The sequence below is a fragment of the Oryza sativa genome, chromosome 8, assembly GCF_034140825.1.
Source record: "Oryza sativa Japonica Group chromosome 8, ASM3414082v1".
Taxonomy (NCBI): Eukaryota; Viridiplantae; Streptophyta; class Magnoliopsida; order Poales; family Poaceae; genus Oryza; species Oryza sativa.
The window spans coordinates 9,315,001-9,338,329 of NC_089042.1; the positions used below are offsets into that span (position 1 = coordinate 9,315,001).

The following is a 23,329-nucleotide window of genomic DNA, read 5'->3' on the forward strand; positions in this document are numbered from 1 at the left end:
CCGGAAATCTGCGCCTGGCGCTCTCCTCTATCTTCTGAGGTCCTTAACCACTTCCCTGAGAAAAGGAGACAGTAAAAGCCAAAATAGACTAAATATAGCCTGAACGATCCTAAAAATCCCTCGAAGGAGATAATATAATAAAGAACCCAAAGCAGACGGTATCCTACTGCAAGGGTGGTCTTAAGAATCCAAAAGAGGTTGCTCAGAAGAGATAGATGTATCCCAACCTCTATTGCTCTCGCGTAAAGCCTTTTTTTTACGCGACAGGAAAAAGTGACTACGAATTCCCCTTTTTGTTTGCGAATCCCTGTTTGTATCCTTTGAGCGCACGCCCATAAGTAGCGATCAAGGAAATCGATCAAACGATCCCAATACCGTGAAAGAGAAACTTCCCAGATCCAGGGAAGCTTATCATAAAGGGCTTCGACAAGGGGTTTTATTCGTTCTTTGAGCAAAAAGATAAAGATCGGATAGATTCGAACCGCAATTGCAAAGGTAATCACTACTATGCCAGCCCAAATCATGATCTTCACCAACTTGGATTTGGTTCTCTCGCGAAAATCGCGAGTTGCAGAGATGAGAACCATGAAAAGCAAGATCCCGAATAAGAAAACAGAAACCGAGGAAACCACAAGAGTGAAGACTAGTAGAGTCTCGTCTTTTGTCATTCTTTGCTCCTTTTTCACTCAATGATTCATTCGAATTTCCCGACCAAAAATTCTATATGTCTATTCATAGGGCCTCGTTGCTAAGTGCTACAAGATCTAGTGCACTGGAACTCGTGGTTATGGACCCGAATCCTTTAGTATGGAACATTGTCTTTTCCAAGTAAAAACCCCCAGTATATGAAAGAATGAAAAGGTGCTTTCGTTCTTTTCTTGTGGAATAAGAAGCCCTCGTACCTTAATGAAAGGAAAATAGGAATTTTTCATTAGGTATTTGACCAAATAGGATCGTCCAGTTCCTATAGAACCTATCACTAAAATACCCGATAGGGCTAAGCGGAACGAAAAGGATTTTCCCTGAGATGGTAAATGAAAACGATTAGCCCCATACGAGGTTTGGGAATAAGTGATGAGCAAGGAATATACGTCTTTCTGCTAAAGAGGATCTATTAAACTCATAATTCATTAGATCCTTGTTATCAATGTCAACTAGGTATCATAAGTAAACGGATCCCGGTTGTTCAATCCTTTGATAACCAAGGTCATTCTTTGCTAAAGAGAAATGATCACTATGAGTCAGACTCAATAGAATTGGATCCATTCCAAATAGCGAGAATTAGGATTCTGGATCCCTCTCAATCTCTCTTTCAATTCGAGGATCCAGAGAGGTGTTTTCATAGTCATCTCCGAATATTTGCCATCTCCGAATATTTTCGATTTCATTTTTCTATGATATGTCTTTCTATATGAAAATTGGTTATTTACGATGTACGATGATCCCTGTTAAGCATCCATGGCTGAATGGTTAAAGCGCCCAACTCATAATTGGTAAATTTGCGGGTTCAATTCCTGCTGGATGCACGCGAACCGGAACGTTCCATAAGTCTATTGGAACTGGCTCTCTATCCATGGAATCTCATCCATCATCCATACATAACGAATTGGTATGGTATATTCATACCATAACATAAGAACAATAAGAACTCGAATTCTTATCGATACTGGAACTCAGAGCATAGGAGGGAAAGTCGATTTATGGATGGAATCAAATACGCAGTATTTACAGAAAAAAGTCTTCGTTTATTGGGAAAGAATCAATATACTTTTAATGTCGAATCGGGATTCACTAAGACAGAAATAAAGCATTGGGTCGAACTCTTCTTTGGTGTTAAGGTAGTAGCTGTGAATAGCCATCGACTACCCGGAAAGGGTAGAAGAATGGGCCCTATTCTAGGACATACAATGCATTACAGACGTATGATCATTACCCTTCAACCGGGTTATTCTATTCCACTTCTAGATAGAGAAAAAAACTAAAGGAGAATACTTAATAATACGGCGAAACATTTATACAAAACACCTATCCCGAGCACACGCAAGGGAACCATAGATAGGCAAGTGAAATCCAATCCACGAAATAATTTGATCCATGGACGGCACCGTTGTGGTAAAGGTCGTAATTCCAGAGGAATCATTACCGCAAGGCATAGAGGGGGAGGTCATAAGCGCCTATACCGTAAAATCGATTTTCGACGGAATCAAAAAGACATATCTGGTAGAATCGTAACCATAGAATACGACCCTAATCGAAATGCGTACATTTGTCTCATACACTATGGGGATGGTGAGAAGGGATATATTTTACATCCCAGAGGGGCTATAATTGGAGATACTATTGTTTCTGGTACAAAAGTTCCTATATCAATGGGAAATGCCCTACCTTTGAGTGCGGTTTGAACTATTGATTTACGTAATTGGAAGTAACCAATTAGGTTTACGACGAAACCTAGAAATCGATCACTGATCCAATTTGACTACCTCTACGGGATAGACCTCAACAGAAAACTGTTGAGTAACGGCAGCAAGTGATTGAGTTCAGTAGTTCCTCATAGAAAATTATTGACTCTAGAGATATGGTAATATGGAGAAGACAAAATTGTTTGAAGCACGCACAGAACCGGAAGCGCCCCTTGTTTCAAAGAGAGGAGGACGGGTTATTCACATTTAATTTGATGGTCAGAGGCGAATTGAAAGCTAAGCAGTGGTAATTAAGACCCCCGGGGGAAAATAGGGATGTCTCCTACGTTACCCATAATATGTAGAAGTATCGACGTAATTTCATAGAGTCATTCGATCTGAATGCTACATGAAGAACATAAGCCAGATGACGGAACGCGGAGACCTAGGATGTAGAAGATCATAACATGAGCGATTCGGCAGATTTGGATTCCTTTCCTATATATCCACTCATGTGGTACTTCATCATACGATTCATATAAGATCCATCTGTCTAGAGATCGTCATATACATCTAGAAAGCCGTATGCTTTGGAAGAAGCTTGTACAGTTTGGGAAGGGGTTTTTTGAGAGAAAAGAAGAATCTACTTCAACCGATATGCCCTTAGGCACGGCCATACATAACATAGAAATCACACGTGGAAGGGGTGGGCAATTAGCTAGAGCAGCAGGTGCTGTAGCGAAACTGATTGCAAAAGAAGGTAAATCGGCCACTTTAAGATTACCATCTGGGGAGGTCCGTTTGGTATCCCAAAACTGCTTAGCAACAGTCGGACAAGTGGGTAATGTTGGGGTGAACCAAAAAAGTTTGGGTAGAGCCGGGTCTAAGTGTTGGCTAGGTAAACGCCCCGTAGTAAGAGGGGTAGTTATGAACCCTGTGGACCACCCCCATGGGGGCGGTGAAGGGAAAGCCCCCATTGGTAGAAAAAAACCCACAACCCCTTGGGGTTATCCTGCGCTTGGAAGAAGAACTAGGAAAAGGAAAAAATATAGTGATAGTTTTATTCTTCGTCGCCGTAAGTAAATACGTAACTAGGAATATGGAAAATTGCATTTTTGGAATTTGCAATAATGGGATGGGCGAACGACGGGAATTGAACCCGCGCATGGTGGATTCACAATCCACTGCCTTGATCCACTTGGCTACATCCGCCCCTTATCCAGCTAAAGGATTTTCTCTTTTTTCCATTCATCATTATTCTATTTATTCTGACCTCCATACTTCGATCGAGATATTGGACATCGAATGCCACTCTTTAAAATGGAAAAAAAGGAGTAATCAGCTGTGACACGAAAAAAAACGAATCCTTTTGTAGCTCATCATTTATTGGCAAAAATAGAAAAGGTCAATATGAAGGAGGAGAAAGAAACAATAGTAACGTGGTCCCGGGCATCTAGCATTCTACCCGCAATGGTTGGCCATACAATCGCGATTCATAATGGAAAGGAACATATACCTATTTACATAACAAATCCTATGGTAGGTCGCAAATTGGGGGAATTCGTACCAACTCGGCATTTCACGAGTTATGAAAGTGCAAGAAAGGATACTAAATCTCGTCGTTAACTGAATTCAGAATAGAAAGATTCAAAATAAAAAAAAAAGAAATAGGTAAGCGGGGAATAACCTTATTTATGACAAGTTTCAAACTGGTAAAGTATACCCCTAGGATAAAGAAGAAGAAGAGTGGGCTAAGGAAACTCGCAAGAAAAGTACCAACCGATCGTCTACTTAAGTTCGAACGGGTTTTCAAAGCACAAAAACGCATCCACATGTCCGTTTTCAAAGTACAAAGAGTTCTGGATGAGATTCGTTGGCGTTACTACGAAGAAACTGTTATGATATTGAACCTCATGCCTTATCGAGCATCTTATCCCATCTTAAAGTTGGTTTATTCGGCAGCAGCAAATGCTACTCATTATAGGGATTTCGACAAAGCAAATTTATTCATCACTAAAGCCGAAGTCAGTAGGAGTACTATTATGAATAAATTCAGACCTCGGGCTCGAGGACGTAGTTCTCCCATAAAAAAAACCATGTGTCATATAACAATTGTACTAAATATAGTAAAGAAATCGAAATAATCTTTAGATCCATCTAAGATTTGATTCCCGGTAAAAAAAATAGAATAGAAAAATATGGGACAAAAAATAAATCCACTTGGTTTCAGACTTGGTACAACCCAAAATCACCATTCCTTTTGGTTCGCACAACCAAAAAATTATTCTGAAGGTCTACAGGAAGATAAAAAAATACGGAATTGTATCAAGAACTATATACAAAAGAATAGGAAAAAGGGCTCGAATAGAAAAATAGAAGCAGACTCAAGTTTCGAAGTAATTACACATAATAAAAAAATGGACTCAGGCTCAAGTTCCGAAGTAATTACACATATAGAAATTCAAAAAGAAATCGATACAATCCACGTCATAATCCATATTGGATTCCCCAATTTATTAAAGAAAAAAGGAGCAATCGAAGAATTAGAGAAAGATCTACAAAAAGAAGTTAATTCTGTAAACCAGAGACTTAATATTGGGATCGAAAAAGTGAAAGAACCTTATAGACAACCTAACATTCTTGCAGAATATATAGCTTTCCAATTAAAAAATAGAGTTTCATTCCGAAAGGCAATGAAAAAAGCCATTGAATTAACTAAAAAAACAGATATAAAGGGAGTAAAAGTAAAAATTGCAGGCCGTCTCGCGGGAAAAGAAATTGCGCGTGCCGAGTGCATCAAAAAAGGTAGACTTCCCCTCCAAACAATTCGCGCTAAAATTGATTATTGCTGCTATCCAATTCGAACTATCTATGGAGTATTAGGAGTTAAAATTTGGATATTCGTAGACGAAGAATAACCAACCCTGTCTTCCCATTCTGTTCAGTAATAGAATAAAAAATGACAAGAGCCTTATTTTCCCTAAAATCCCTGAAAAAAAGAAGAAATTCTACCTCTTTCTATAAGATTTAATGAAAATTGAGAAATCTTTTAATAAAATTGCTATGCTTAGTGTGTGACTCGTTAGTTTTTTTTTAGGGTTCAAAAAGGGGATTAAAAAAAAATAGAATGAACCCTACTATGTAATTATAGAAAATGAACTAATAACCAACCTATTGCTTCGTATTGTCGAGATCCTAACTAAGAAACAGTCACTATATGAATAAATACATCTATCATAAATGAGTAAATCTATCATATACGTGTAGCAACTGCAATTTTTTCTTTAAAAAAAAATAGGATTCTAAGTTGTGAAGCAAAACTAAAGGGGATGTAGATAAAAGGAAGGATGATAGAAAGAAGGAAGAGAAATAAGAAAGATATAGGATTCCAATATGTATGGTCTATGAATTACATCATAAAAAGCAATGTGATAAAGCATCAATATAATAAAAATAACAGAGAATTCGAAATCGTAATTTGATTGAAACAAGAAATACAAATTTCAAGGAATAACAAAGAGCGTCCCGAGTTAATAAAACTGAGAAATTGACTCGGAAAGAAATTTTTTGGAAGCTCCATTGCGAGATTCAAACCTAACCATTAAAGGAGAAGCAGTGGGAACGACAGAACCTATGACTGGATAGGATTTTCTTGAAAAGAATCCCAATACTTCATTGGGTGGGATGGCGGAACAAACCAAAAAAATTGTCTTATTTGATAAGGTTATGAATTAACAAATAAGACAGGAAAGAGTAAATATTCGCCCGCGAAATTTTTATTGAATTAGAATACTTTACCGCGATTCAATAAGAGTAAAATAAAAAAAGGAGATTAAAAAAAAAAAAAAAAGAATTACATTAAATATAGAATATAGATAAATAAACATACACATCTAGATATATTCTAGATCCTCTTTCTTGACTATATATTTTAGTATTTTAATAAATTCAATATTAAAAACCCTAACCTTTCCTATTAATGTGTATCTATCCGTAATATTTTAGAATATTGTGGAATTAGAGAAATTTGCACACTTTCTCATTTGATTCGCGAGGAGCTGGATGAGAAGAAACTCTCATGTCCAGTTTTGCAGTAGAGATGGAACTAAGAGAGAACCATCGACTATAACCCCAAAAGAACCAGATTTCGTAAACAACATAGAGGAAGAATGAAGGGAAAATCCTACCGAGGCAATTGTATTTGTTTTGGTAGATATGCTCTTCAAGCACTTGAACCCACTTGGATTACGGCGAGGCAGATAGAAGCAGGACGAAGAGCAATGACACGATATGCACGTCGTGGTGGAAAAATCTGGGTACGTATATTTCCCGACAAACCGGTTACAATAAGACCGACCGAAACACGTATGGGTTCGGGAAAGGGATCCCCCGAATATTGGGTAGCCGTTGTTAAACCAGGTCGAATACTTTATGAAATGGGCGGAGTATCCGAAACTGTAGCTAGAGCAGCTATTTCCATAGCTGCCAGCAAAATGCCCATACGAAGTCAATTTCTTCGGTTAGAAATATAACCCCCCAAAAAAAGTAGTATTGAAAATAAAAAACCAGGTTCTTCTTTCTGGAAAGACAATATTTCTTTCATCCTTTTGCATTGAAATAACAAATTGAAATCAAAATAATATGATTCAACCTCAGACCCTTTTAAATGTAGCAGATAACAGTGGAGCTCGAAAATTGATGTGTATTCGAGTCATAGGAGCTGCTAGTAATCAGCGATATGCTCGTATTGGTGATGTTATTGTTGCTGTAATCAAAGACGCAGTGCCCCAAATGCCTCTAGAAAGATCCGAAGTAATTCGAGCTGTAATTGTACGTACATGTAAAGAGTTCAAATGCGAAGACGGTATAATAATACGCTATGACGACAATGCAGCGGTTATCATTGATCAAAAAGGAAATCCAAAAGGAACTCGCGTTTTTGGCGCGATCGCCGAGGAATTGAGAGAATTGAATTTTACTAAAATAGTTTCATTAGCTCCTGAAGTATTATAAATACTAGTAGACAAGATATAGATCAAATAAAAAATTAGTAGATTGTGTTTCACGTATATGCTTTAGAATCCAAAACGAAAAGAAAAAAGAGAACATGTTGATTATAGAAAAATTAGGAGGAACCTAGAATTAGAGTCTTATGGGCAAGGACACTATTGCTGATTTACTAACCTCTATAAGAAACGCGGACATGAATAAAAAAGGAACTGTTCGGGTAGTATCTACAAATATTACCGAAAACATTGTTAAAATACTTCTACGAGAGGGTTTTATTGAAAGTGTTCGGAAACATCAGGAAAGTAACAGATATTTCTTGGTTTCAACTTTGCGACATCAAAAGAGAAAGACTAGAAAGGGAATATATAGAACTAGAACCTTTTTAAAGCGTATCAGCCGACCTGGCTTACGAATTTATGCCAACTATCAAGGAATTCCTAAGGTTTTGGGCGGAATGGGAATTGCTATTCTTTCTACTTCTCGAGGTATAATGACAGATCGAGAAGCTCGACTAAACAGAATTGGGGGAGAAGTCTTATGTTATATATGGTAATCGCCCCGCCTATAGCGGTAATCGCCCCACCTATAGTTATAGTACCCAAATTCTATCTTGAACTTCCTATTTTTCAAACAAAAATACAACGTTTTTTTATTTGAAAATAAAAAAAGAAAAATAGGAGAAAAAAAAATATGACAGAAAAGAAAAATAGGAGAGAAAAAAAAAACCCGAGAGAAGCAAAAATTACTTTCGAGGGTTTAGTTATGGAAGCCCTACCCAACGGAATGTTCCGCGTTCGCCTAGAGAATGACACCATCATCCTGGGCTATATTTCAGGAAAGATCCGGTCTAGTTCTATACGAATACTGATGGGGGATAGGGTCAAAATTGAAGTAAGTCGTTATGATTCAAGCAAGGGGCGTATAATTTATAGACTTCCCCATAAGGATTCGAAGCGTACCGAAGACTCGAAGGATACCGAAGATTTGAAGGATACCAAAGATTCAAAGGGTTAGGTTTTTCTTTTTTTTTTCTAGGGTAAAAAATTCAAAGTTCTAAAATTCAAACAAAGAGACTTATTTTTTCCAAAAGAGTAAATTCATAGTTTAAGAAAGGAATACGGAAATATGAAAATAAGAGCTTCTGTTCGTAAAATTTGTACAAAATGTCGACTGATTCGTAGGCGTGGACGAATTAGAGTCATTTGTTCCAATCCGAAGCATAAACAAAGACAGGGGTAATCTTTCGAAAAAAGAACTTGACTTTCTAAAAAGTAAAAAAAAAAGTACCCGCGAAAATGTCCAAATTCCAAATAAAAAAATTCAAGTAAAGGATATATTTTACCCTGAAACGGATATCTTTGTATCTTTTTTTCTTTTTGTTATTTCTAACTCATATTTATGAGATAATAAAATATGACAAAAGCTATACCAAAAATTGGTTCACGTAGGAAAGTACGTATTGGTTTGCGTAGGAATGCGCGTTTTAGTTTACGGAAGAGTGCACGTAGAATAACAAAAGGAGTTATTCATGTTCAAGCTAGTTTCAACAATACTATTATAACTGTTACAGATCCGCAAGGTCGGGTGGTTTTCTGGTCCTCCGCGGGTACTTGTGGATTCAAAAGCTCAAGAAAAGCATCACCCTATGCTGGTCAAAGAACAGCTGTAGATGCTATTCGTACAGTGGGTTTGCAACGAGCAGAAGTTATGGTAAAGGGTGCTGGTAGTGGAAGAGATGCCGCATTACGAGCCATTGCTAAAAGTGGTGTACGATTAAGTTGTATACGCGATGTAACACCTATGCCGCATAATGGGTGTCGACCTCCTAAAAAAAGACGTCTGTAAAAGAATTAAACCCCTTTCAAGAGAAATAAACGATTCAATGATCAAATAATAATACTAGTCTATATGGTTCGAGAGGAGGTAGCAGGATCCACTCAAACACTACAGTGGAAGTGTGTTGAATCAAGAGTAGATAGTAAGCGTCTTTATTATGGTCGTTTCATTCTGTCCCCGCTTAGAAAAGGTCAAGCGGATACCGTTGGTATTGCCTTGCGAAGAGCTTTACTTGGAGAAACAGAAGGAACATGTATCACACATGCAAAATTTGGGAGCGTGCCGCACGAATATTCTACAATAGCAGGTATTGAAGAATCGGTACAAGAAATTTTACTAAATTTGAAAGAAATTGTATTGAGAAGTAATCTCTATGGAGTTAGAACCGCATCAATTTGCGTCAAAGGTCCTAGATACATAACTGCCCAAGATATTATCTTACCGCCTTCCGTAGAAATCGTTGATACGGCACAACCTATAGCTAACTTGACAGAACCCACGGATTTCCGTATTGAGTTACGGATCAAGAGAGATCGCGGATATCACACGGAAGTCAGAAAGAACACTCAAGATGGAAGTTATCCTATAGATGCTGTATCCATGCCTGTTCGAAATGTGAATTATAGTATTTTTGCTTGTGGGAATGGAAATGCAAAATATGAGATACTTTTTCTAGAAATATGGACCAATGGAAGTTTAACCCCTAAGGAAGCGCTTTATGAGGCTTCTCGTAATTTGATTGATTTATTTCTTCCTTTTCTTCACACGGAGGAAGAGGGTACTCGTTTCCAAGAAAATAAAAACAGGTTTACTTCCCCCCTTTTAAGCTTTCAAAAAAGATTAACTAATCTAAAGAAAAACAAAAAAAGAATTCCATTGAATTGTATTTTTATTGATCAATTAGAACTGCCTTCTAGAACGTATAATTGTCTCAAAAGGGCCAATATCCATACACTATTGGACCTTTTGAGTAAGACGGAAGAAGATCTGATGAGAATTGACAGTTTTCGTATGCAAGATGGAAAACAGATATGGGACACTCTAGAGAAGCATCTCCCAATGGATTTACCTAAGAATAAGTTCTAGTTTTAAATCCATTGCAATTTTTTCCTCTTCTTCTTTTTCGAGTTAGAATAAAAAGAAAAAATAAAACAATTTTGCATCTTTGGGACAATCTATATTTTCGCGAAATGGATCATAATAAAATAGATTATAGGTATCTAGGGAAGATTCACTTGGAAGTAACTATTTCCTAGATACCTATGCACGGTACTTCACGATTGAATGAATCAAACTGAAAAATCCCTAAAAAAGACCTAAAGTTAAGGATTTTTCAATGGGTAATGTTGCTCCAATACCTAACCAAAGAGCTACTGCAGTACCGATTAAAAAAACGGTTGTAGCTACTGGGCGACGAAATGGATTTTGGAATTTATTGACATTCTCTAGAAAAGGTACTGTCAATAAGCCCGTCGGCACAGAAACCATTAAGAGAACGCCCAATAACTTATTAGGTACTGTACGGAGTATTTGAAACACGGGAAAGAAGTACCACTCGGGTAATATTTCCAGAGGAGTTGCAAACGGATCCGCCGGTTCACCAATCATTGACGGCTCGAGAACCGCTAAACCTACATTACATGCAATAGTACCTAGAATTACTACTGGAAAAATATATAAAAGATCGTTGGGCCACGCGGGTTCCCCGTAATAATTATGTCCCATCCCTTTAGCTAATTTTGCTCTTAATACAGGATCGTTTAAGTCAGGTTTCTTTGTTATTGGGATAGGTGAATTCTTTAAGATCCAGCCCCCAAAGGAACCGGACATGAGAATTTTTCATCATCCGGCTCGAGCAAGAATGAAAGAAATAAAACCGTAGAAGATCCATAATAGAATAAGGTATATAATGGCTCAATGGCTCTAAGTAAGAAAAGCTTTATCAGATTCTATTTTCCGAAGTTGCACCTACAACTATTCATTGAAAAGAATCCTACTCTTATGGGTAAATGCTCAATATCCAAGTGGGCTTACAAATTTGATCATGATCAATTGCTTTGTGGATTGTCTCGCGTCTCTTGATTAGTTGGTATTTATCCCCCCCAATATTGCAAGTTTCTTACGTCCAAACAAAGTATTTACTTGTTACTAATAAAAAATCAAAAAGTTTAGCCTACGTTCTTCCTTAGATCCCTTCTTTTACTCCGATAGTATTGCAGATCGCAATCGATGCAAAGAAAATGAATGCATTTCCATACTATAATAAAAAGTAAGTGTAATAAATAGAGAATTGGATCATGTCACATGACTTATTCCATTTCTACTCTATGGGATCTTACGGAGCCTCTTCATGGATGACATGGTTGAGGTATGATCATAGAAAATATTCTCCTCAAGTGAACCAGCCTATCCTTACTAGACAGGGGACTTACGTGTTGATTGGATATGGAGACACCTTTGGTCGTGAATTCTAATGTGGCAGATCCAACTCTCTATCTGCATGGCCAAATCAATAATTCAAGTCGCACACTCCCATAATCCGCCTTCTTTTCTTTCGTAAAATTAACTTCAACTATTTGTATTATTTGTATCACAATAGTTCGGAGTTGAAGAGAAGTATCTAAATGACATGTCTTATTTTAGAATAACCCATGTTTGTAGCAATGAAATACCACAACCTACCCGATATGATATATGAGAATTAGAACTCTCTATGAGATGCCTTCCTTATAAAGGGCCCGAAATACCTTGCTTACGTATCATTAGAAAGTGCATTAACATAAATACGGCAGTAAGCAGAGGAAGTACAAAGGTATGTAAACTATAAAAACGAGTCAAAGTGGATTGACCCACACTAGCACTTCCACGTAATAACTCCACTAAAGGTGATCCTATTACCGGAATCGCGTCAGGCACACCTGTCACAATTTTGACTGCCCAATAACCAATTTGATCCCAAGGTAAAGAATAACCAGTTACACCAAACGATGCAGTTAATACAGCTAAAACCACACCAGTGACCCAAGTTAATTCGCGGGGTTTTTTAAACCCACCTGTGAGATACACACGAAATACGTGCAGGATCATCATTAGAACCATCATACTTGCTGACCATCGATGAACTGATCGGATTAACCAACCAAAGTTGGCCTCGGTCATTATGTATTGAACCGAGGAAAAAGCCTCTGTAACGGTTGGGCGATAGTAAAAAGTCATAGCAAAACCGGTAGCAACTTGTACTAGAAAACAAGTAAGTGTAATTCCCCCTAAACAATAAAATATGTTGACATGAGGAGGAACATATTTACTAGTTATATCATCTGCAATTGCCTGAATCTCAAGACGTTCCTCAAACCAATCATATACTTTATTGAGATAGGTAACTAACCCGAACCCCCCTCCGAGAACCGTATATGAGAATTTCATCTCGTACGGCTCAAACAGAAACACACAAATTTTCAACGGATATTAGAAAAAAGGTTCAAAACTTCATCAGCCACTGGGTTGGGTCGATTTGCCTTGAAGATATGAAATAAGAAAAATCCAGAATTTCTTCTTTGTGATGATAATGCCAAAAAATCTCAAGTTGGCTCGTCTATCTTTCTTTCCCAAATGTTGATCATTAGAGGCCTCTTGATTTTTCTCTTCCCTATTTTGGATTTCTTTTTTTTGTGCGTAATGCAGATTTACTCTTGTTTTACTAGATAAATAAATAAAGCAAAAATTGGAGTAGTTTTCTGGTAGAAATTATCTTGTTGCGATCCTATGAATCAGTTCAATTAAAACCTTAGATTCATACTAGAGCCACGATGATTGAGTCTCAAGCTAAACAAAAGGCAAGGGTTCTTCGAATAAGAACCGCTTGATGATCATTTATTGAATCGGTGTAATGACTCGACAAAATCGAGAGAAAAAAAGTTGTTTTTTGGGCAAACAAAATTGGAAGGAAGAAATTTTCTTTTTTTATTTTTATTAAGAACTACTTGAATTTTTTTCAGTCTGGTTGCGAGGTCTGAATAGTTAATATGAATCATAGTTTCATTTTTTTTTCTTGATCCACTCTATCTATTTCGTGTTCCAGATACTAGAATAAATAATATCCGACGAATTAGAATCATCTTGATAGAGATAACAGGTGCTTTCTATGTATTATCAATAGGAGCAAATTCTAACAAGTCACACACTCATATTCCAGAGATACCGAAACCAAAAAATTCCACGGTCGAACTACCAGAATGTCTAGAAATGTAGAGCTTAAAGTAGAAAGGCTCTTTTGGATGGAAAAACTATGACTTCGTAGTTTTCGTTAGTAGAAACCTAATTCATTAAAATTCCGTCCAGTAAAACGGAAGAATTATAAATTTCTAAAATAATAGATAGGAATACCGCGAATAAAGCCATTGCGACCCCCATAAAAGGAGTAGTCCCCCAACCCGGAGCTACTTTCCCATATTCCGAATTCAAGGGTTTCAATAAATTACCTACGCGAGTTTGTCTTGGTCCAGGTCTAGAACTATCTTCAACGGTTTGTGTAGCCATAAATTCCATTTAATGATTTGTGTTGACTTTGTATACTATTCCGTTGTAGTTGTAAATACACGATCTTTTCGTAGATCCATTGTAATCTTGAAATTCTATAAAAATGGAAACAGCAACTTTAGTCGCCATCTCCATATCTGGTTTACTTGTAAGCTTTACTGGGTATGCCTTATATACCGCGTTTGGGCAACCCTCTCAACAATTAAGAGATCCATTCGAAGAACACGGGGACTAATTGAAGTAAGAAGTCTCCCAGATGGGGAGACTTCTTACTTCAATTAAATTATTTCACTTTTTTAGTCGGAACCTTAGGTGGTTCTCGGAAGAAGATAGCGAAAAAAATTATCCCTAAAGTCGAAACTAAAAGGAACGTATAAACCAATGCTTCCATAGATTCGATCGTGGTTTATTTACAATTATAACTTCCACACCTATTCATTTGTCATTTGGGATCATTTCCCGTATAAAAAAGGAAAAAGAGTCAAAGAAGGGATGGGAGATGTTTCCCATGTCAAATCAAAAAAGAGAGGTGAAAGATACCAAAGCAATGCGGCCTCAGACTGGCTGTCTCCTCGTAGTTGGATCTCCGACTTTTTGGAATGTTCCAAATTCCACTTGAGCATCCAAGTCTGGATCAATACCAGCAAAAACATCTCGGAACAAGGTTCTAGCCCCATGCCAAATGTGTCCGAAAAAGAAGAGCAAAGCAAAGGTAGCATGACCAAAAGTGAACCAACCCCTTGGACTGCTGCGAAAAACACCATCTGATTTCAAAGTAGCCCGATCTAATTCAAAAATTTCCCCTAATTGGGAACGCCTCGCATATTTTTTTACAGTAGCAGGATCAGAATAACTTACTCCATTAAGTTCGCCACCATAGAACTCCACCGTTACGCCTACTTGTTCAACACTATATTTGGATTCTGCTCTTCTAAAAGGAACGTCCGCTCTCACAATTCCCTCTTCATCTACCAAAACAACCGGAAATGTTTCAAAAAAAGTAGGCATACGGCGTACAAAAAGTTCGCGCCCTTCTTTATCTCTAAAGATAGGATGTCCTAACCATCCAACAGCTATTCCATCCCCATTGTCCATTGAGCCTGCTCTGAATAATCCCCCCTTTGCCGGATTATTACCAATATAATCATAAAAGGCTAATTTTTCGGGAATTTTAGACCAAGCTTCTGATAAACTGAGATTTTCGGCTAACCCATCACTAACTCTTCGATATATTTCTTGCTGAAAGTATCCCTGATCCCACTGATAACGAGTAGGCCCAAACAATTCAATTGGGGTAGTTGCTGACCCATACCACATAGTTCCGGCAACTACGAAAGCTGCAAAAAAAACAGCAGCGATACTACTGGAAAGTACAGTTTCAATATTGCCCATACGTAATCCTTTGTATAGACGTTGAGGTGGACGGACACTAAGATGGAATAGGCCCGCTAATATGCCCAATGTACCCGCAGCAATATGATGAGAAGCTATTCCCCCCGGAACAAAAGGATCAAAACCTTCTGCACCCCACGCCGGATTTACAGCTTGTACTTTTCCAGTTAGTCCATAAGGATCAGACACCCATATCCCAGGACCATACAAACCCGTTACATGAAATGCGCCAAAGCCAAAGCAAGCCACCCCTGCAAGAAATAAATGAATTCCAAAGATCTTGGGCAAATCCAAAGAAGGTTTTCCCGTCCGCTCATCACAGAATATTTCGAGGTCCCAATATACCCAATGCCAGATAGCTGCCAAGAAACACAAGCCAGAAAACACAATATGCGCCCCTGCCACGCCTTCATAACTCCAAATACCCGGATTCGTTACAGTTCCTCCTGAAATACTCCAACCACCCCACGAATTGGTTATTCCTAAACGAGTCATGAAAGGAATGACGAACATACCTTGTCTCCACATTGGATCCAGAACAGGATCAGAGGGATCAAAAACCGCTAATTCGTATAAAGCCATCGAGCCAGCCCAACCAGAAACTAGAGCTGTGTGCATTATATGCACCGAAAGCAATCGACCCGGATCATTCAATACGACAGTATGAACACGATACCAAGGCAAACCCATGGAAATACCCCTTTAGCAAAGAAAAATAGACACGATGTCACTTTATTTTATCGCATTGGCAAAGACTATCCATATCCTATGTACCTAACCCTTCTAGGGGATTCTGTGTCAGAAAGCGTGAATATTTATTTCATTCCATTAAAAATAAGAAGCCAATTCTGTTCGTAAGAAGAAAGAGAAGCAGATCTATTCTATACTCGATAAGTGCCAATATGCAATGGGCAGCTTGGCTTATTTGGAAAAAACGAAGAATAGATCCCTATCTCTTTTTGTTTAGTATTCGAATCACCCATTCTTTTTTCTTTATTCAATCTGTCTTATCCTACTTATATGTATAATCTTTCAATCTATGTATTATTTCAATCTACGTATTAATAGAATCTATAGTATTCATATAGAATAAGAAAAAAAGTGAAAACAATAAACTGCGGATTCTTTCTTTCTCTTCCATTCTTACGTTTCCATATTAAAGTGTAGTTTTCTTACTTAAATTTAATAATATTAATCTAATATGCCCATTGGTGTTCCAAAAGTACCTTACCGGATTCCCGGAGATGAAGAAGCGACTTGGGTTGACTTATACAATGTTATGTATCGAGAAAGGACACTTTTTTTAGGTCAAGAGATTCGTTGCGAGGTCACGAATCATATTACAGGTCTCATGGTATATCTCAGTATAGAAGATGGAATTAGCGATATTTTTTTGTTTATAAACTCCCCCGGCGGGTGGTTAATCTCAGGAATGGCGATTTTTGATACGATGCAAACGGTGACACCAGATATATATACAATATGCCTCGGAATAGCCGCGTCCATGGCGTCCTTCATTCTGCTTGGAGGAGAACCCACCAAGCGTATAGCATTCCCCCACGCGAGGATTATGCTTCACCAACCTGCTAGTGCTTATTATCGGGCAAGAACACCAGAATTTTTACTAGAAGTGGAAGAGTTACACAAAGTTCGCGAAATGATCACAAGGGTTTATGCACTAAGAACAGGCAAGCCTTTTTGGGTTGTATCCGAAGACATGGAAAGGGATGTTTTTATGTCAGCAGACGAAGCCAAAGCTTATGGACTTGTCGATATTGTAGGGGATGAAATGCTTGACGAGCACTGCGATACTGATCCAGTGTGGTTTCCAGAAATGTTTAAGGATTGGTAGTGGCCAGATTTCTTGTAAATTTATTTCAACCCTAAATTCGGGTTTTATGCAATTTAATGGAAATACTTCATAATGATCAATCATTCAGGTTAAGATCGATCTAAACCAATCCATTTTTTCTATATACATACGACATGCCAACGGTTAAACAACTTATTAGAAACGCAAGACAGCCAATACGAAATGCTAGAAAATCGGCCGCGCTTAAGGGATGTCCTCAGCGTCGAGGAACATGTGCTAGGGTGTATGTGCGACTCGTTCGGATCATGGGTTCAAACAAATAAGACAATTTTTGAAGTATCCATGATCGGTACCAATGAATAGGATAGAGCTTCTCTATCCTAGATTTCTACGGTATATGGAATTTCTGGTTTCCTTTGGTGCAAATCCAATCATCTAGATTGGAAATAAGAAGCAATTCCCCCATTGGTAGCAAACGGCTATTCATTAAGCGGAGGAAATAGTAATAAAAAGATAAAGGCTTATGCTCCTTTATCTTAAAAAAACGGACTAAGAGGGTCAGCTACTTAGCCAACTTTCATAATTAAATGCCGTCACTGTATGGATAACTCTTATTGTGAAAAGAGCTATTTACTCTATAATGGATAGGTAGAGCCAAAGAATGTGAACTATACAAGTTCACAATACCCTTTGATGAAATGAAAGAAAGGGCTCCGGTGTATAGAGAGGGCCTCGCCGTTTAAAAGGGAACCATAGAAACGATGGAACCCACTATTTTTTAGTATCGTGCGAAATAACTGAAGGGAGTAGAAGAGAAAATTGTGGTTGGGAAGGTTATAGTAGCAAAAGCCATTGGAACTAATATTTTATATATGGGAATAATTCGTTTTGTTATTAATGGGAAAAAGGATGGCTAAAAGAAGAGAAATCATTAGTTATTCATTAAGGTTAATTTGATTCAATGACCAGAGTTCCGCGAGGATATATAGCTCGGAGACGACGGGCAAAAATGCGTTCATTTGCCTCAAACTTTAGAGGGGCTCATTTAAGACTTAATCGAATGATTACTCAACAGGTAAGAAGAGCGTTTGTTTCCTCTCATCGAGATAGAGTCAGGCAAAAGAGGGATTTTCGGCGTTTGTGGATCAGTCGGATAAACGCAGCAACGCGGATACATAAAGTATTCGATAATTATAGTAAATTAATACACAATCTTTACAAGAAAGAATTGATTCTTAATCGTAAAATCCTTGCACAAGTAGCTGTATTAAATTCAAATAATCTTTACACGATTTCCAATAAAATAAAGATTATCAATTAAAGGGATAAAAAAGTAATATACAGGAATAATTAAAAAAGAATTCCCGGAGAGGTAACTCCGGGAAGATACAATAAATTAAGATTAAGTGGTAGGAATCAACGAGCATGTTGCAATAAATAAAAAAACTATTTTTTCTTCCCCATTGTTCTTTCTTATAACAAACCCAAGAATCTAAATTGGATTACTTTCTTTATATATAGTCTGGCCCTTTCGAATAAAACATCAACAATCGGAACTTAAGTTCCGATTGTTGTTTCTTAAAGTCTGGTTGGAGTTTCTTAAGTTTCGATTGGAATTGAACTTTTGTGTTAATGGAGGAATATGTCTATTTTTTCTGGGTCTAGGACCTGTAATTATTGAAATTGACTGGGCTTGAAATTGTTTCTCATTCTCATAGTTACGAAATGGTAAGAAAGATAAAATACGAGCCTGTTTTATAGCAAGAGTAATTAATCGTTGTTGTTTCAAGGTTAATCTATTTATTCGTCTCGATAATATTTTTCCTTGTTCACTAATAAATCGATTAATTAAACTCATGTTTCTATAATCAATTCGATCCCCCGGGCCAATCCGAGGACGCCTACGAAAAGGTTGTTTGGGTTTGCGAAAAGGTTGTTTGAATTTACGAAAAGTTTGCTTGGATTTACGAAAAGTTTGCTTGGATTTATGAAAAGTTTGTTTGGATTTATGAAAGGGTTGTTTAGATGTATACATGATTTATTCCTTATTTTAAAATTGAAAAAAAAATTGATTTGTTTATTTTATTAATTTTGGATCCAGAAGAAATAGTCTCTCTTTGGTCCATATATTAGATGAATACCCTCGATACATATGAAATAATATCTAATGGAAATCAGACAAGTTGATTTGTATTTTGTATTCTATCTATGCTCTATATATTAAATAGGAAGTTCTTATTCTTTTTGATCTTTGGAAAGATCGAACACAAGATGCTCCTATTTCTTTATTTCGGCATGAATCGTATGCTTACGACAATAACGACAAAATTTTCTTAATTCTAATTGTCCGGGTGTATTGTGGCGATTCTTTTGAGTACTATATCTAGAAATCCCTGCCGACTCCTCATTGGCCCCTTTTCGAACACAACTCACACATTGCAAAATAACTCTGATTCTAACATCTTTCCCCTTGGCCATGAACCTCCTTTCCTTTTTGGATTGACTTAACTTAATTCTTCTACTTATTCTTTTATTCCTCTATTTTGAAACCGAAGAGGAAGAAGAAAATCCATTAGAATAAAAATTTTTGGAAATTTTTCAATTAAGTAATAAAAAATAGAGAAATAATTAAGGAATACAATCCTTGTCAAATTAGCAAGGATTTTGAAGCAAAATCCTTTCATTTTAGTAGCCAACCCAGCCTCTTTCTATGCTCTGATTTCTGAGGCCTGACTTAGCTTGGATACTGCTTTTAATTGAATTTCTTTTTTCAAAAATGAGATTTACCAAATTTTTCATGACTCTAAGGTCCAACCCAATCTATCTTTTCTTTCTTTTTCTTTCCTATACTAAAAAGGGATTGAAAAGTGGGAATTTTTTATCATGTCACGAAGAACTCTATTCCTCACATAGCAACAACTAGAATGAAAAAAAGGGGAATGACAAAGCATCTGGAAATAAACGATTAATTTCTATCAATAAACCTGCTAAAGCCCCAAACCATAGAGTACTTAGCACGGGTGCTACAGAGAGATATGTTTTTATATCCCGCATTGAAAATCCTCCTTCCTTATTGGAATACGTATATGATCAGATATTATTGCCCAAGATCATTTGTATTTCTTTTGTTTAGGCGAAATTCCGAACTAAAAACGAAAAAGACAATCCCTTCCTATAGATTACCAAGGAATAGTAATCTTTCTTTTATAGGTGAAATTAGATTGGATTTAGATATATACCATTCCTTGATTATATGAGACCAAAAAGAAGAAATGACACGAGGATTCTCTATAGATAGAAAAAGACAAGAAAATTAGGATGTGGAAAACAAGATAGGAATTGTGTACAATGACATTGTACAACAATTTGGAAAAGGGATGTAGCGCAGCTTGGTAGCGCGTTTGTTTTGGGTACAAAATGTCACAGGTTCAAATCCTGTCATCCCTACCTATTACTTCTTTCTTCTTTATAGGCAGTAGTGAGGAGGTCGATTAAAGCGGGTATAACTTGAATTTGTGGATACTATACGTACGTGAGACACATTAGGAGTAGAAAAGGATTTGATTTTTGAAAGCGCTCTTAGTTCAGTTCGGTAGAACGCGGGTCTCCAAAACCCGATGTCGTAGGTTCAAATCCTACAGAGCGTGATTCCATCTATCTTATGTCGAAGCAGGGCAAAATAACTTAACAAAACAAATTGCAATTCCAATTTGACCTCCTCCAGACCAGAGAGGAGGGCAATCAAAAAAGAAATATTACTCAATCAAAGATCCAACTGATCCCCACGTCTGTATTGCAAATACGCAGTCACGAATAATCCCGCTAAAGTAATAGGAATTAGGCCTAAGACGATTCCAAATAGAAAAACTTCAATCATTTCGATTTGTTCGAGGGGATAAAAAAAAGAGGTACGATTTATCCCTAAATAGTAGTCTAAATTATCCACGAATCTCAATGACCAAGAAAAAAAGAATTGGTAATTAGTGCGTAGAATACCAGGAATCCAAAAGAGAGATTTTTTCTTTTCTGCCTTATTCATTCAATTCATTTCAAATAAGACGTATCTTGTTCAAGCCAATAAATAGAGCTAGGGTTAGAGTTAAAGCAGCCAATAGAAAACCGAAATAACTAGTTATAGTAAGCATGAAAGGGTTAAATTCCATTTTTTTTACTACACTACATATGTTGGTAAAGCACTTACCTAAGTTATGGAAAATTCATAATTCATCGGTTATTTTAGATAATACTAAAAAACAAGATAGAGTGAGATACAGAAGTGTAAAAGAAAATGGATTCATCAGATGGGGCATGAGTCCCTAATTCCGAATCAAGAGATTTGCTGTGTAATCTGTCAATTGAGTAAAGTAAAAATATTAAGAACTAGATCAGCTAACCCCAGTGAAAAATAAAGAATTGAATTTGAAAAAGTTCTTTCTATTTTGGTCTTTTTCAATAGGATGATTTAACCTTCTTTTTGGAGCGAACAGTCGAATATTCCCCTATTCCTTCTTATTTTAATTGATTGTATTCCATATGGAATAAGAGGAGAAGAAAAGCATTCCACGACCCCTCGAGGGTCTCCTAAAAAAAGGAAATCTTTCCTGAATTTACTTTTTTTTAATTCCTTTTTCGAACCCCAATCAAAGTCGATTCGAAGCACTTCTTTTTCCATTACACTATTTCGGAAACCTAAGAACTGGCAAAGTTCCACGCTTGCAGTTTGGTCAAGAAAGTTAGTAAACAAGGCAAGGGTTGATTACGAATCTTGATTCTTCAAAGAATGTTTTCTCTCTTTCATAACAGATTATCTACTATTTGATTTTCTATTTATTAGATATTATATTATGCTAACCAATTAAATTCTTTAAGGGGAAAGGTTGGATTCGAAGGGATAGCTTTCGCATCTACTTCTCTTTGTATTGTGTCAGTATAAGAATATCTTTCCTAAATTCTTTATCCAAACCTGTTGATCATTAACTTAGATTTTCCCAAGATCTTGAGCCCTATTCCGAATTATTCTACTATTCCGAAGCCGGTGAAAATTAAGTAGGACCCTCAAAATTGAGGTTTTCTATTGATGCCTTGAATACCATATAGCTTACCCTATAGACAAGGAACAAAGAAGAGAAAAAAAGAATTCTGTTTCGAGACCAAGCGAAACAGGATTGCTGTGCCATAGGAAGGATAGCTATACTAATTTGGTATACTCAAAATACACCTTTGGTACAAAATTGACAATCTCACAAGGATGAAATATCAGTAATTTTCTATTTACTGGTTGATCCCATCTTTTACGGAATCAATTCCTTTTTTGAATGTACAAAAATTTGGGGAGCTCAGCATGTCTGGAAGCACGGGAGAACGTTCTTTTGCTGATATTATTACCAGTATTCGATACTGGGTTATTCATAGCATTACTATACCTTCCCTATTCATTGCGGGTTGGTTATTTGTCAGTACGGGTTTAGCTTATGACGTGTTTGGAAGTCCTCGGCCAAACGAGTATTTCACAGAAAGCCGACAAGGAATTCCGTTAATAACCGACCGTTTTGATTCTTTAGAACAACTCGATGAATTTAGTAGATCCTTTTAGGAGGCCCTCAATGACCATAGATCGAACCTATCCTATTTTTACAGTGCGATGGCTGGCTGTTCACGGACTAGCTGTACCTACTGTTTTTTTCTTGGGATCAATATCAGCAATGCAGTTCATCCAACGATAAACCAAATTCCAACTATAGAACTATGACACAATCAAACCCGAATGAACAAAATGTTGAATTGAATCGTACCAGTCTATACTGGGGTTTATTACTCATTTTTGTACTTGCTGTTTTATTTTCCAATTACTTCTTCAATTGAGAGAAAGAAAGAGAGTAGTAAGAATTCTCTTATCCCCATTTGGAAGGATACCATCCTTATAACTATCCATGACTGTTTTTGTCTCTAGCATGACCACTTGATAAAATGTGGAGGAAAGTAGGGGAAATGGCCGATACTACTGGAAGAATTCCTCTTTGGCTGATAGGTACTGTAACCGGTATTGCTGTGATTGGTTTAATAGGTGTTTTCTTTTACGGTTCATATTCTGGATTGGGTTCATCTCTATAGTAATTGGAGGGACCAGGTTGTAAACATGAAAAAATAGGAACTTAGCGGGTCCTTACCCCCTTTTATCTGATTAGAGCGGAAAGGACCCGCGGAATTCTTACTCTTATAACCCGACTTTTTTAATCTATTCCATAACCTACAAACGGGTTTCCTATTTTGATTTGTAAAAATAACAAAGAGAAAGCCTTTGCTCTGATGGTCAGAATCCCTCTATTTATTCGTTTTG

General features: G+C 37.1%; 2 protein-coding genes and 2 non-coding genes across 4 annotated transcripts in view; all 4 read left to right on the top strand.

The window, feature by feature from the left end:
• Positions 1-51, top strand: part of LOC112939907 (NAD(P)H-quinone oxidoreductase subunit 2 A, chloroplastic) — a 1,693-nt gene extending 1,642 nt beyond the window's left edge. Inside the window, exon 2 of the mRNA XM_066303705.1 lies at positions 1-51. This exon is cut by the window's left edge and continues 1,521 nt beyond it. The gene's annotated coding sequence lies outside the window, so the exon portion shown is untranslated.
• Positions 52-1,458: 1,407 nt separating this feature from the next.
• Positions 1,459-3,942, top strand: LOC107281913 (large ribosomal subunit protein uL2cz/uL2cy-like). The gene is made up of 3 exons (XM_066303706.1): positions 1,459-1,493; positions 1,985-2,391; positions 3,043-3,942. Exons 1-3 carry the CDS (start codon positions 1,459-1,461, stop codon positions 3,483-3,485), a joined length of 885 nt encoding a protein of 294 aa, XP_066159803.1. The 3' UTR covers positions 3,486-3,942.
• Positions 3,943-20,365: 16,423 nt separating this feature from the next.
• Positions 20,366-20,439, top strand: TRNAP-UGG (transfer RNA proline (anticodon UGG)). The gene has a single exon. It is a non-coding gene; the product is annotated as a tRNA-Pro (tRNA).
• Positions 20,440-20,565: 126 nt separating this feature from the next.
• Positions 20,566-20,639, top strand: TRNAW-CCA (transfer RNA tryptophan (anticodon CCA)). Its single transcript has one exon. It is a non-coding gene; the product is annotated as a tRNA-Trp (tRNA).
• Positions 20,640-23,329: the final 2,690 nt, after the last annotated feature.